The sequence below is a fragment of the Bubalus bubalis genome, chromosome 4, assembly GCF_019923935.1.
Source record: "Bubalus bubalis isolate 160015118507 breed Murrah chromosome 4, NDDB_SH_1, whole genome shotgun sequence".
Taxonomy (NCBI): Eukaryota; Metazoa; Chordata; class Mammalia; order Artiodactyla; family Bovidae; genus Bubalus; species Bubalus bubalis.
This window is the reverse complement of record NC_059160.1, coordinates 147,417,262-147,430,972: the sequence shown is the minus strand read 5'-3', so window position 1 is coordinate 147,430,972 and position 13,711 is coordinate 147,417,262. Positions and strand designations below refer to the sequence as shown.

The 13,711-nt window shown below is 38.4% G+C and overlaps 1 protein-coding gene and 1 pseudogene across 5 annotated transcripts in view; one reads left to right on the top strand and one right to left on the bottom strand.

Annotated features, from left to right (window-relative positions):
* The window catches only part of ASCC1 (activating signal cointegrator 1 complex subunit 1), a 112,195-nt gene that overhangs the window by 8,283 nt on the left and 90,201 nt on the right, over positions 1–13,711 (top strand). For all 5 annotated transcript variants that reach the window (XM_025284704.3, XM_025284706.3, XM_044942239.2 and 2 more), the window contains one exon: positions 3,766–3,944. In XM_025284704.3, coding sequence (XP_025140489.1) covers positions 3,766–3,944 — 179 coding nt within the window. The remainder of the gene's footprint in view (positions 1–3,765; positions 3,945–13,711) is intronic.
* On the bottom strand, positions 4,991–5,939 carry LOC102394378 (annotated as a pseudogene).

Here is a 13,711-nt window from a genome sequence, read left to right as displayed (position 1 = left end):
TTTTCTATGCGTATAGTAACAGATGGCTAATAATTTTTATTTTGGTAAAAATTATAACATGCAATAAATGTGAAGACCTTAGCCATTTTAAGATACTGGAGTCATTCCAAAACTTATCCAGAAAAGGTTAGACAGGTTATTGACTTGAAAGCCAAAATATTTCAGTGTGAATAATAAGGGTGTTTAATTGTTAAAAGTAAGAATATAGTGGAACTAATTTAATTGAAAAGCAAGAGGATAAACTGGCTTATTAGTCTTGTAGGGAAGTAAAGTATATAAAAAAATTGAATTTACTGGTTACAGTAAATTGGGTTCTGATGTGAAATCAAAACTGCAGTTGCATTGGTGTGGTATATGCTGTTAGTAGTTGTTTTGCCTCTCCTAAATTAGAGAAACTAGAGAAGAAAATGATCTGGTAGGTTTCAATTTGCTTCCCTGGTGGCTCAGATGGTAAAGCGTCTGTCTGCAGTGCAGGAGACCCAGGTTCAATCCCTGGGTTGGGAAGATCCCCTGGAGAAGGAAATGGCAGCCCACTCCAGTATTCTTGCCTGGAAAATCCCATGGATGGCGGAGCCTGGTAGTCCATGGGCTTGCTAAGAGTCTGACACTGAACGACTTCACTAATTTGTCCTCTAGATAAGAATTTGGTCTAGTCTGTTTTGAAGCCTCAGGCAGTGGGATATAAGAATGATTTTTTTGTGCGTGTTTCAGCTGTATCCGATTCTTTGCGACCCCATGGACTGTATTTGGCCAGGCTCCTCTGTCCATGGGATTCTCCAGGCTTTTAATATTATTTTGTCATTTTAGTTATGCAGTTGGTTTTTATAAAGTTCCACATTAGTGCCTTTGTTTTCTTCCTCTGTATCTCTTGTTGTGGTCCTTAGACCCATGTCAAGTAAATTCTGATCCACTCAGATATTTGTAGTTTTAGAATATTTCTAACCTCATCATATTTGCTCTGTAGTCATTGTTTGCTCAACTTTGAATCTTTTTCTGGAAATAAGTCTGAGCACCTTTGACATGCCCTTAGCAGTTTTCTGTGTTAAAAAAATGAAAACATCTTACTAGTCTTATTCTCTGCCAAACTACCTTAGTGCAAAAGGATAGATATAGTATTTTGTACTAAATTTTTATAGAACTAAACATAAACAGGAGTTTTAAGCTTCCCTCCCCTGCATACCTTTTTCTTTTAGTTTCTTACCATATTTTTTTCCTTGTACAGAGATAGTTATAATTTCTACTTTAACATTGTTCCAGTTTACCATTGAGTCCTCCTTTGTCAGTCTTTCTATGGCACATTATTTGAACGCCTGCTTGGACACTTTCCTTCACTGGGCATTTGAATCTTTTGGATTCTCAAAGTGTTCTATTGAAAATAAAATTATATCATCAAAAAAATACCGTGTCTCTACTTCTTAATTTTTTTGTGCGTGCTTGCCAAGTCGCTTCAGTTATGTCTGACTCCTTTCGACCCCATGGACTGTAGCCGGCTAGGCTCCTTTCCTTTGTCCATGGGATCCTCCAGGCAAAAATAACTGGAGTGAGTTGCCATGCCTTCCTCCAGGGGTCTTCCTGACCCAGGGATTGAACCTGAGTCTCTTACATCTCGTGCATTGACAGGTGGGTTCTTTAGCACTAGTGCCATTTGGGAAGCTCTCTTACATTTTTTGGTTATGACTTATGTCAGTTTTCTATTTAGGCAAACAGTTTTTAGGCTTTCTGTTCATTCATTCATGTGCGCGTGCGTGAGTACTCAGTTGTTTAGTCGTGTTCAACTCTTTGTGACCCTATGGAATGTAGCCTGCCAGGCTCCTCTGTCCATGGGTTTCTCCGGGCAAGAATACTGGAGTGGGTAGCCATTTCCTCCTCCAGGGAATCTTCCCGACTCAGGGATGAAACCAGTGTCTCCTTAGTCTCCAGCTGTGGCAGGCAGATTCTTTTATCATTGGAATCCCAGTACATTCATAATTTACTTCTTTTCCCAGAAATTTCCATCTTGTTTCTTTACAACAAAATGGGTATGATAATTTCATTTTTATTTAAAAAAATAGGCTCTTCTTGTAGAAAATTTCAAATGCTTTAATGGGAAGTATTAGGACAAATAAATGGAATTATTTGTTCCATTCCAAGCAACCTCTGCAGTTGCTTGGAAGGAGCAAGCTTTGTGGTCTTGAAAGTACATAGCAGATTTTGCTACTATTTAAGTTAATACTTCAGTATTTTATATCATATTGAGAAATCTGTCCTTTCCTCTTTAATAAGTCCTCCATTGAGATGGCAGTTTTGTTCACTCTTCCTATCTTCTGCATCTTTCCTTAGCTTCTGTTTTGAACCAAGCACTGCCAGTTCTGGAACCTAGGTTATGTAATCCTTAAATGATTTTTTTTTCTTTACAGATTGTAGTGTAAGGTTTTGTGGTTTTTCCTCTTATTTTCATTTATATATAAAGAAAGCCCAGATCAGAGAAGACGAAGTTACACTGAGGTGTGAAAATTTGATATCCATACATACAATGCAGATATAGATAAACATTTTTACTTAACCTTGTTTTTTTTATACAGTTAGGGTAGGATCGTATATATTGTAGTAGACTCTGTTTAGCTCTTTTACTATAGCAAATTGCTAAAAATTTTGCCACAATATTTTTTAAAATTGAGGTAAATTCACATAACAGAAAACTCCACTTTTTTTGTTCTTAATTTTTATTGTTTGAATTTCTGTGTAATATATTGTTCTTTTTTTTAAAATGGTAGAATATACACAACATAAATTTGCCATTTAGACCACCTTAAAGTGTTGAATCGAGTGGCATTATTAGTACATTTACAGGCTTCCCTGGTAGCTCAGACTGTAAAGAATCTGCCTGCAATGCAGGAGACTCAAGTTCGATTCTTGGGTGGGGAAGATCCCCTGGAGTAGGAAACATTTACAGTTGCTTGACAGCCACTGTCTAGTTCCAAAACATTTGTCACCCAAAAAGGAAACTTCATATCCATTAACCAGTCACTCGCCATTCCTCACTACTCCCCAGATCTTTGTTACCACTAATGTGCTTTCTGTCTCTCTGAATTGGCCTGTTTAGATAGTCCTATACATGGAAACATGGAATATGTGGTCTTTTGTGTCTGGCATCTTTAACTTAGCATAATGTTTTCAAGATTCATCCATGTTTTTACATGTATGATTACTTCACTCCTTTTTTTTTTTTTTTTTTGCCAAATAGTATTTCAGTGTATGATAATACCTAATACCACGGTTTATTTGTTCATTTATTGGTTAAAGGACATTTGTGTTTTTCCACCTGTTGGCTGTTGTGAATAAAGCTGTTATGAACATTTGTACAAGTTTTTTTTTTTTTTTTTTGAATACTTGCCTTTACTTCCTTTGAGTTTCTACCTAGGAGTGGAATTCCTGGGTCATGTGATATTTCTCTGTTTAATTTTTCATGGAACTGCCGAACTTCTACATATCAGCTGCACCATTTTACATTCATACTAGCAAGGTATGAGGGATTGCTTTGTAGCTTTTGAATTCATTTTCTTACTTCATCAGATGGTCTTAAGGTTACTCTGTTTAAACTTCATTCTGCTTAGACTGGATTCATTAACAGCTTTCTTACCCTTGGTACTGTCTGCTGTTCAGAATTATGTACACATTCATGACAGTTTTGTTCCCCAGAGATGACAGTTTTAAGAGGTCACCTATTTTACAACCAACTGCTGGTCCTTGAGCGTGTTAAATCTTTTTTTTTTTTTTTGCTTACAGTAATCACTGGTCAGCATCGAAGTGGTGTAATTTCAGCCCGAACTCGGATTGATGTTCTTCTGCTCACTTTTAGAAGAAAACAGCCCTTCACTCACTTCCTTGCCTTTTTCCTCAATGAAGCTGAAGTTCAGGAACGATTTCTGAAATTCCAGGAGGAAGTACTGGAGAAGTGCTCCATGGTAAGCAACAAATAGAACAAAATTAAAAGTTGAAAAAGTAAAAGGAAGAGTACAAAAATGGCTTATAATTCAAACAGTAGAAAGATACACATCTCTTCTCCCACTGAAAAAGGGAACCATTTCTGATGGTTTCTTTTAATTCTGAACTGAAAAAAGTATCTACCATTGTATCAGCACATAAGTTTCCATGTATTACAGAAATATCTTCTAAAGGATGACACAAAAGGATCATCCTAATGTACCTACCATTCTGCACCTTGTGGGTGTATTTTTATTCATTTTAGCACATATATAGATTCCTGTAGCCACTTAACCACAATCAGGATACAGAACAGCTGCACTCCCCCCAAAAACTCCCTCACGTTGTCTCTTGGAGTCACCTCTTTCTCACCCCAAACCTTGGGAATCACTGATCCCTTCTTGGTTACTATTAGCATTGTCTTTCCTGAATATATACTATATGTTTTCCTGAGAATGTACTATATGTGAGATTGTGGTTTTTTTTTTTTTTTTTCCCACTCAGTATAATGGCTGAGTGGTCTGTTTCAGTAGTTTATCCTCTTTCATTAATTTGTTTCCAGTTTTTGGCAATTATAAGTAGAACTACTATAAACATTTGTGTACAGGTTTTTATGTGAACATAGTTTTCATTTCTTTAAGTACCCAGGAGTGGGATTGCTGGGATATATGGTAGGTGTATTTTTTTTTTTATGTTCCAAATGTGATGGGTTTATTTTATTACTCTGATGCAAAATCAAAGATTCTACTACCATACAGAGACCAATATATTACAAGGTCATGAAAAAGTGGTGTGGGACATGCAGGACGTGATGGACAACTGGAGGGTCAGGTCATCTCCTTTGAACATGACACTACACTGTCACTGAGGAACACTTTGAAAATAACACTGTAGAACTGAACTGAAACGGGGCACGAACGTGACAGCTTCCGGGCATGCCTTCAAGCACCTCCCTTAGGATGGACTCGGTACCTAAGCTTCAGTGTGGGGAGGAGTACAATTCTTTGGAAGAATAAAACGTTCACACTTTTGAAATTTCACAGAAGAATTTTAAGGCCAAAACATAGTGGGTTCATTTCTCTTCACCTCCAGGGATAAAGCTGATGCTTAATTCAAAACCACATTAAGCTTCCCAGACTGACCTTGTGCCCTCCTGCATTGAAGTTCTTTCCATCGATTAGAGCTGACAGAGTCAGTTTCACTCCTGGTCGAAGGGTCTGAGTGTAACCTAGTCCAGTCAGGCTGGCATTGTTTACTTTAGCAGAGAGACAAGTTCTGCAGTCCAGCTTGTACTTAGCAGCGATGCCTAGGCGGGTGTTGTTACTGCCGGCTGTCCACTCAAGGCTTATCGACATTTCAATCTTCTCATTCACTTTCTGGTAGATCGACCCTCCAAACTCAGTGCCATCATTCACCTGAGTGTGCAGCTGGAAGTCTGCGGCCTTGTAACCCAGGGCGAAATTATTCTGTGACAGTTTGGATTTGGCTGTGTCAAAACTCAAGCCAACCTTCAAAGGCCAAAACAGCCCAGCCATACACGGTTGGTCCTGAAAAATCTATATCAATATTACTGCCAAGACTGAAACAATCCCGTTAATATGAGGCCTTCAATTCCCCATTCTTTTCCTGTGTTCAGTACAAATATGGTATTGAGTCAGTTTCAACCCTTCAGCCAACTTATTCTCCCAAGAGATTTCTGTCCCAAGAGTATTGTCTGTGTTCCACTTCTGGGTGAAGGTCAGTCCATAGTTACAGATCTTGTATTTGGTCTCTAGTTTGCCTGATGCTTTCCCTGTATCAGTGTAAGCATGACCAGAAGTAGAAAATTCCATTCCACTACATGACTTGGTTCTCAGATCTATTTTGACCATGCCAAATCCATATCCTTTGTTGAAGACGTCTTTGGCAGCCTTTTCTAGGTCACAGTAAGTCGGCGTGTTACACATATTTCCAACCGGAGGGCCCGTCTGCTCCACCAGGAGGGGCCTGTCCACTCCACCAGGGCACCGCTGAAGGTCTTCTTCGGACCATGCTCACAGCACCTGCGCTAGGTGTATTTTTAACTTCATAAGAAACTACCAAACTGTTTTTCAGAGTGCCTTTATCACCTTACACTCCCATCAGCAGCATAAGAGAATTCCAGCTGTTCTGTATACTTACCAGTATTTGGTGGTGTTGGCAGTTTCATTTTAGCCATTCTAATGAGTGTGGTGTGTAGTGAGATGTTATGGTGGTTTTAATTTGCATTTCTTTAATGGCTAATGATGTTGAACATCTTTTTATTGTGTGTTTTTTAACCATTCTTATATCTGCTTTGGAGAGGTGTTGACTTTTTTTTTTTTAAGATTTGTATTTTTATTTGTTTTTTGATTGTGGTGGGTCTTCGTTGCTCATGTAGGCTTCCTCTGGTTGTGGTGAGCAGGGGCCACCCTTCATTGCAGCGTGTGGGCTTCTCGTTGTCGTGGCTTCTCTTGTGGAGCACAAGCTCTAGGTGTGTGGGCTTCAGAAGTTGCAGCGCATGGACTCAGTAGCTGTGGGATCTTCCTGGACCAGGCACGGTGGGTTCTTAATCACAGGGGAAGCCCATGTTCAGTTCTTATGCACAACTTCAAACTGTTTTCTTACTGCTGAGTTTTGAGAGTTCTTTTGTAAATGTTACACATACAAGTCCTTTCAAAGATATGTGATTTCCAAATATTTTTTCCCAGGCTGTAGCTTATCTCTTCATCCTCTTATCAGTGACTTTTATAGAGCAAAAGTTTTAAATTTTGATGAAGTCCAATTTATTAATTTTTCTTTTATAGATTGAACTTTTAATGTCATGTCTAAGAACTTTTTGCATAGCCCCAAGTCACAAAGGTTTTCTCTTAGAATTTTTATGGCTTTGCTTTTTTACACTTAGATCTGTGATCTAGTTAATTTTTGTGTTTGTTTAAGTTGTAAGGTTTAGGTCGAGGTTCATTTTTTTGCATATGGGTGTCCATACTGTGTTTTCTCAATCTTGTAGTAAAGAGAGGAATAAAAGCATGTGGATAAAATAGAATGGTGGTTAGGATTTTTTTTGATTCTTGAAACAGATGGACCTACATCTGATTCTGGGTTCTTCAGTCTGTATAGACTTGAACAAGTGAACACTCCAAATTTTTACAGCCTGCTTTGGAGAGTTGTAGGAAGGATTAAATGAGATAACATATAGTACTCAATATGGTGCTGGATACATAAGAAACATTTGATAAAAGGTAACTTCTATTCCTGATATTTTTATGACTGGTTAGGTTAAAAGTATTAGTATTACTTGGAGTATTTAGAGTAGATAAGCTGTCTATTTGATAGTTGTGGGCAAGGTCAGCGAAAATGATTTGGTGAGCATTTTTGTAAGATCCTTTCTTCTTTTTCCGTTCCTTTTTTCATCTTGTCCATATTGCTCAAGCTGGGTCTTAGGTATTAGGATAGAGTGAGATATAGGTATCCAGATACAGAAGTATTAGAATCCAAGTACTTTTGTGGGACGGGGGTGACAGTTGATCAACTTGATTATTTAAGATGATAAGAAGATAGAGACTGGGAAAATGTGAGTAGACAGTACAGAACTGTATAATCTCAAAGTTTCTTACTTGGCATTTGTGTGCTTGAACAAAGGTACATCTATAAGTTCGGTACTCAAATACTATACATGTGTGTGTATCCATGCATGCATATATATGATTAGAAAGCCATCAGAATAGTACTGATTGTCATTAGTCAACCACCAGAGTAGCTTTTTTCCCCTTAAAATTTCATAGCAAGAGGATTTCATTCTCAGTGGGAGTGGAGGCTAGGGAAGGAGAAGATCAGGAATACTGAAGTTTCAGTATGGTTTGGATACATTTTGTGGGGGTTGTGCTGGTAAGTTTTGGAATTATTTTACCTTGTAAACACCACTTATTGAAGCTCAATGATTATTTATTTTTTGAAATATTACAAATACCTGGTATGTGACAAGCAGATTGTAATAAATTGGTCTTTTTCTTTCTCTCTCTCTATATATATGTGTGAATGTTTTTCACTTTTCTTTTTCCTGGCATGGGCTGAAAAGGAATAAATATTGGAATGATTACTTTAACTCAGCTGGAATGAGATTGGCCACTATGTGTATCATGCTGGCCTTAATCAGTCCCAAGTACTTCCTTCCTGCTGTCAGGGAGACTCCATACTGACATGTTGTCTTCCTGCTTTTAAATCAGATCTTGATCACAGCAGGGAAGTAAGCACAGCATAAAACAGTAAATAAGGAACCATTATCTACCTATTACATGGAAGAAAGTTTTACTGAATTTAGACTGATAAGCAGATGACCATAAAACCATGCAGGCATTTTCCACTGGTACTCTGCTTTTATTTTTCCGACTGAGGAGAGTTCCTTTCTGGTAACTTTGAAGAATGTATACCTGTTCATTGAGATATCAGTTGTTTCCTGAAAGACCGTGTGGCTCTCAGTCTTATTTTGATTCCTCTGACACTTATCTGACATCTCTGATGAGAATTTCTTCATCTCTAAAATAGGAGTGGTCTTAGCATTTTCTTCCTTATAAGAAAGAGATGACCTCTCGTGGTATAAGGTTGTCTCATACATTTAAAAAATTTACATATGTATGTATTATATATATTTATTTAAATTGTTACACACACTTTTTTCTAATTACCTTTTTGGGTTTTTTTTTTTTTTTTTTTTTTTTTACTGTACATGGCTTTTAGTATCTCAGTTCCTTGACCAGAGATGGAACCAAGGCCATAGAAGTGAGAGTCCAGAATTCTAGCCACTAGGCAATCATGGACCTCCTTGTCTTTTTGATTTAACAACATGTTTTGGGTCAATATATATAAATCTAATTGGTGCATTTAGATGCTGTAAAGATCCTAGTCTATGTATGTACCCTAACTTATTTCATCAATACCCTGCGATGGACCACTAAAGGAAATTATTTCTATTAAATAATGCTATAATGAACATTTTTGTAAATACATCTTTGTGTTTTTGGCTGACAGTTTCTTTGGGGTACATTTTGGGATAAATTCTTAGAATTGGAATACATGGGTTCAGTTCAGTTCAGTCGCTCAGTCATGACCGACTCTTTGCCACCCCATGAATTGCAGCACTCCAGGCCTCCCTGTCCATCACCAACTCCCAGAGTTCACTCAGACTCACGACCATTGAGTCGGTGATGCCATCCAGCCATCTCATCCTCTGTCGTCCCCTTCTCCTCCTGCCCCCATCTCTCCCAGCATCAGAGTCTTTTCCAATGAGTCAGCTCTTCACATGAGGTGGCCAAAGTATTGGAGTTTCAGCTTTAGCATCAGTCCTTCCAAAGAACACCCAGGACTGATCTCCTTTAGAATGGGCTGGCTGGATCTCCTTGCAGTCCAAGGGACTCTCAAGAGTCTTCTCCAACACCACAGTTCAAAAGCATCAATTCTTCGGCGCTCAGCCTTCTTCGCAGTCCAACTCTCACATCCATACATGACCACAGGAAAAACCATAGCCTTGACTAGACGAACCTTTGTTGGCAAAGTAATGTCTCTGCTTTTGAATATGCTATCTAGGTTGGTCATAACTTTCCTTCCAAGGAGTAAGTGTCTTTTAATTTCATGGCTGCAGTCACCATCTGCAGTGATTTTGGAGCCCCCCAAAATAAAGTCTGACACTGTTTCCACTGTTTACCCATCTATTTCCCATGAAGTGATGGGACCAGATGCCATGATCTTTGTTTTCTGAATGTTGAGCTTTAAGCCAACTTTTTCACTCTGATTTTTCACTTTCATCAAGAGGCTTTTTAGTTCCTCTTCACGCCATAAGGGTGGTGTCATCTGCATATCTGAGGTTATTGATATTTCTCCTGGCAATCTTGATTCCAGCTTGTGCTTCTTCCAGCCCAGCGTTTCTCATGATGTACTCTGCATATAAGTTAAATAAGCAGGGTGACAATATACAGCCTTGACATACTCCTTTTCCTATTTGGAACCAGTCTGTTGTTCCATGTCCAGTTCTAACTGTTGCTTCCTGACCTGCATATAGGTTTCTCAAGAGGCAGGTCAGGTGGTCTGGTATTCCCATCTCTTTCAGAATTTTCCGCAGTTTATTGTGATCCACACAGTCAAAGGCTTTGGCAGAGTCAATAAAGCAGAAATAGATGTTTTTCTGGAACTCTCTTACTTTTTCCATGATCCAGCAGATGTTGGCAATTTGATCTCTGGTTCCTCTGCCTTTTCTAAAACCAGCTTGAACATCAGGAAGTTCACAGTTCACATATTGCTGAAGCCTGGCTTGGAGAATTTTGAGCATTACTTTACTAGCATGTGAGATGAGTGCAATTGTGCGGTAGTTTGAGCAGTCTTTGGCATTGCCTTTCTTTGGGATTGGCATGAAAACTGACCTTTTCCAGTCCTGTGGCCACTGCTGAGTTTTCCAAATTTGCTGGGATATTGAGTGCAGCACTTTCACAGCATCATCTTTCAGAATTTGAAATAGCTCAACTGGAATTCCATCACCTCCACTAGCTTTGTTCATAGTGATGCTTCCTAAGGCCCACTTGACTTCACATTCCAGGATGTCTGGCTCTAGGTTAGTGATCACACCATCATGATTATCTGGGTCGTGAAGGTCTTTTTTGTATAGTTCTTCTGTGTATTCTTGCCACCTCTTCTTAATGTCTTCTGCTTCTGTTACGTCCATCCATTTCTGTCCTTTATCGAGCCCATCTTTGCATGAAATGTTCCCTTGGTATCTCTAATTTTCTTGAAGAGATCTCTAGTCTTTCCCATTCTGTTGTTTTCCTCTATTTCTTTGCATTGATTGCTGAGGAAGGCGTTCTTATTTCTCCTTGCTATTCTTTGGAACTCTGCATTCAGATGCTTATATCTTTCCTTTTTTCCTTTGCTTTTCACTTCCCTTCTTTTCACAGCTATTTGTAAGGCTTCCTCAGACAGCCATTTTGTTCTTTCACATTTCTTTTCCATGGGGATGGTCTTGATCCCTGTCTCCTCCGTCCATAGTTCTTCAGGCACTCTATCAGATCTAGTCCCTTAAATCTATTTCTCACTTCCACTGTATAATCATAAGGGATTTGATTTAGGTCATACCTGAATGGTCTAGTGGTTTTCCCCACTTTCTTCAATTTATGTCTGAATTTGGCAATAAGGAGTTCATGATCTGAGCCACAGTCAACTCCTGATCTTGTTTTTGTTGACTGTATAGAGCTTCTCCATCTTTGGCTGCAAAGAATATAATCAATCTGATTTTGGTGTTGACCATCTGGTGATGTCCATGTGTAGAGTCTTTTCTTGTGTTGTTGGAAGAGGGTGTTTGCTATGACCAATGCTTTCTCTTGGCAAAACTCTAGGTAGGTGTTGCAAGAGGGCATCAGAGGGCAGACACACTGAAACCATAATCACAGAAAACTAGCCAATCTGATCACACGGACCACAGCCTTGTCTAACTCAATGAAACTAAGCCATGCCTGTGGGGCCACCCAAGACGGGCGGGTCATGGTGGAGAGATCTGACAGAATGTGGTCCACTGGAGAAGGGAATGGCAAACCACTTCAGTATTCTTGCGTTGAGAACCCCGTGAACAGTATGATACATGGGTTAGGGGAATGTAAACTTAAAATTTTTTGATAGATTTTTTCCATTTTATTTTAAAATCAACTTTATTGAGTTACAACTTACAAAGAATATAATGCACATATAAAGCATAATGCTTAAAATATAAAGCATATTGTAAGAATATGCTTTGAATTTTGACAGACATAAGACATATACAGCTGTGCAACAACCATCAAAAATAAGATGTAGAACATTTCCATTAACCCAGAAAATTCCTTTGTACATCTTTGCAGCCACTTCCACTTCCTGCCATCTCATCTCCTACTGGTGATTCCAGCCAACCACTTATCTGCTGTTACTATTGGATTTCCCTTTGCTAGAGTTTCATATAAATGGAGTTATGCAGCATATAGTCTTTTTGTTGTTGTTGTTGTTTGGTTGTGCCATGCAGCATGTGCCATCTTAGTTCCCTGACCAGCGATTGAACCCATGCCCCCTGCAGTGAAAGCATGGAATCTTTACCTCTGAGAAGACCCCAGGATATAGTCTTTGTGGCTTTTATTTTTTTTTGTTCAGTGGACCGTTTCTGAGCTTCATTCATGTTGATGTGTGTTACGGTAGTTCATTTCTTTTTATTGTTAAGTATACTCCTTTGCATGACTGTACCAAACTGTGTTTAGTTCAACTCTTTAGGTGGTTTCTAGTGTATTGTAAATTAACCTATTTTAATCATTTGTATAGAAATCTTTGGGTTAAGTATGTTTTTATTCCTCTTGAGCAGGTACTTAGGAGTATAATTGTTGAATCAAGTACAGATATATGTTTAATTTTATAGAAAACTGTTAAAACTATTTCGGGTGTGGTTGTGCCTCTTCCTACCACTAATGATGTATGAAGAGTTTAGGTTCAACATTTGGTGGTCTCTCATTTTTTAAATTGTTTATTGAAGTATAGTTGATTTACAATGTTTTGTTAGTTTCTGATATATAACAAAGTGATTCACTTACACATACATCATACACATACTCTTTCATATTCTTTTCCCTTATGGTTTATTATAGGATATTGAATATAGTTCCCGGTGTGATATAGTAGGACCTTGTTGTTTATCTATTTTATATATAGTTTGTATCTGTTAATCCCAAGCTCCTCATTTCTCTCTCACTAATCCTTTTATCCTTCGGTAATCATAAGTTTGTGTTCTATGTCTGTGAGTTTCTTTGTTTTGTAAATAAATTCATTTGTATCATATGTTTCCACATGTAGGTGATGTCATACGATATTAGTCTTTCTATTGGACATATGGCTAGGACCTCGAATAGTGTTCTTGCCTGGAGAATCCCAGGGGCAGGAGAGCCTGGTGGGCTGACGTCTATGGGGTCACACAGAGTCGGACACGACTGAAGTGACTTAGCAGCAGAAGATGTGAAAGAGGACATTCTTTCTTTGTTCTCCATCATAGGGGAACAATATTCAGTCTTTTACTATTACTATTATTGTGTTTTTGACTATACCGCAGAGCATGTGGGATCTTAGTTCTGTTGCAGTGAAAGGGCTGAATCTTCACTGCTGGATTTCCAGGGACGTCCTCAGTCTTCTATTATTAAGTTTTACAGATGCTCTTTATCTGGTTAAGGAAATTCCATTTTCTTCCTAGTTTGCTGAGAGTTAAAAAAATCACAACTGAGTATTAAACTTTGTTAACCTTTTTTAATATGAGATTTATTTATTTTCCTTCATAGTATAAATATACTTGATTACATTTATTAATTTTTTTAATGTTAAGCCAGTCTGGCTCTTCAGATAACCTCACTTATTTTTTGATGTATTATAATTTTTATATTTTCCTGGATTTGTGCTCGCTTTAGCAACACTTATACTAAAACTTGATTTTGATGGATTTGATTTATTAGAGCCATGTTCTTTGGAAGGAATGATGCTAAAGCTGAAACTCCAGTACTTTGGCCACCTCATGCGAAGAGTTGACTCATTGGAAAAGACTCTGATGCTGGGAGGGATTGGGGGCAGGAGGAAAAGGGGATGACAGAGGATGAGATGGCTGGATGGCCTCACTGACTGGATGAATGTGAGTCTAAGTGAACTCCGGGAGTTGGTGATGGACAGGGAGGCTTGGTGTGCTGTGATTCATGGGGTCTCAAAGAATTGG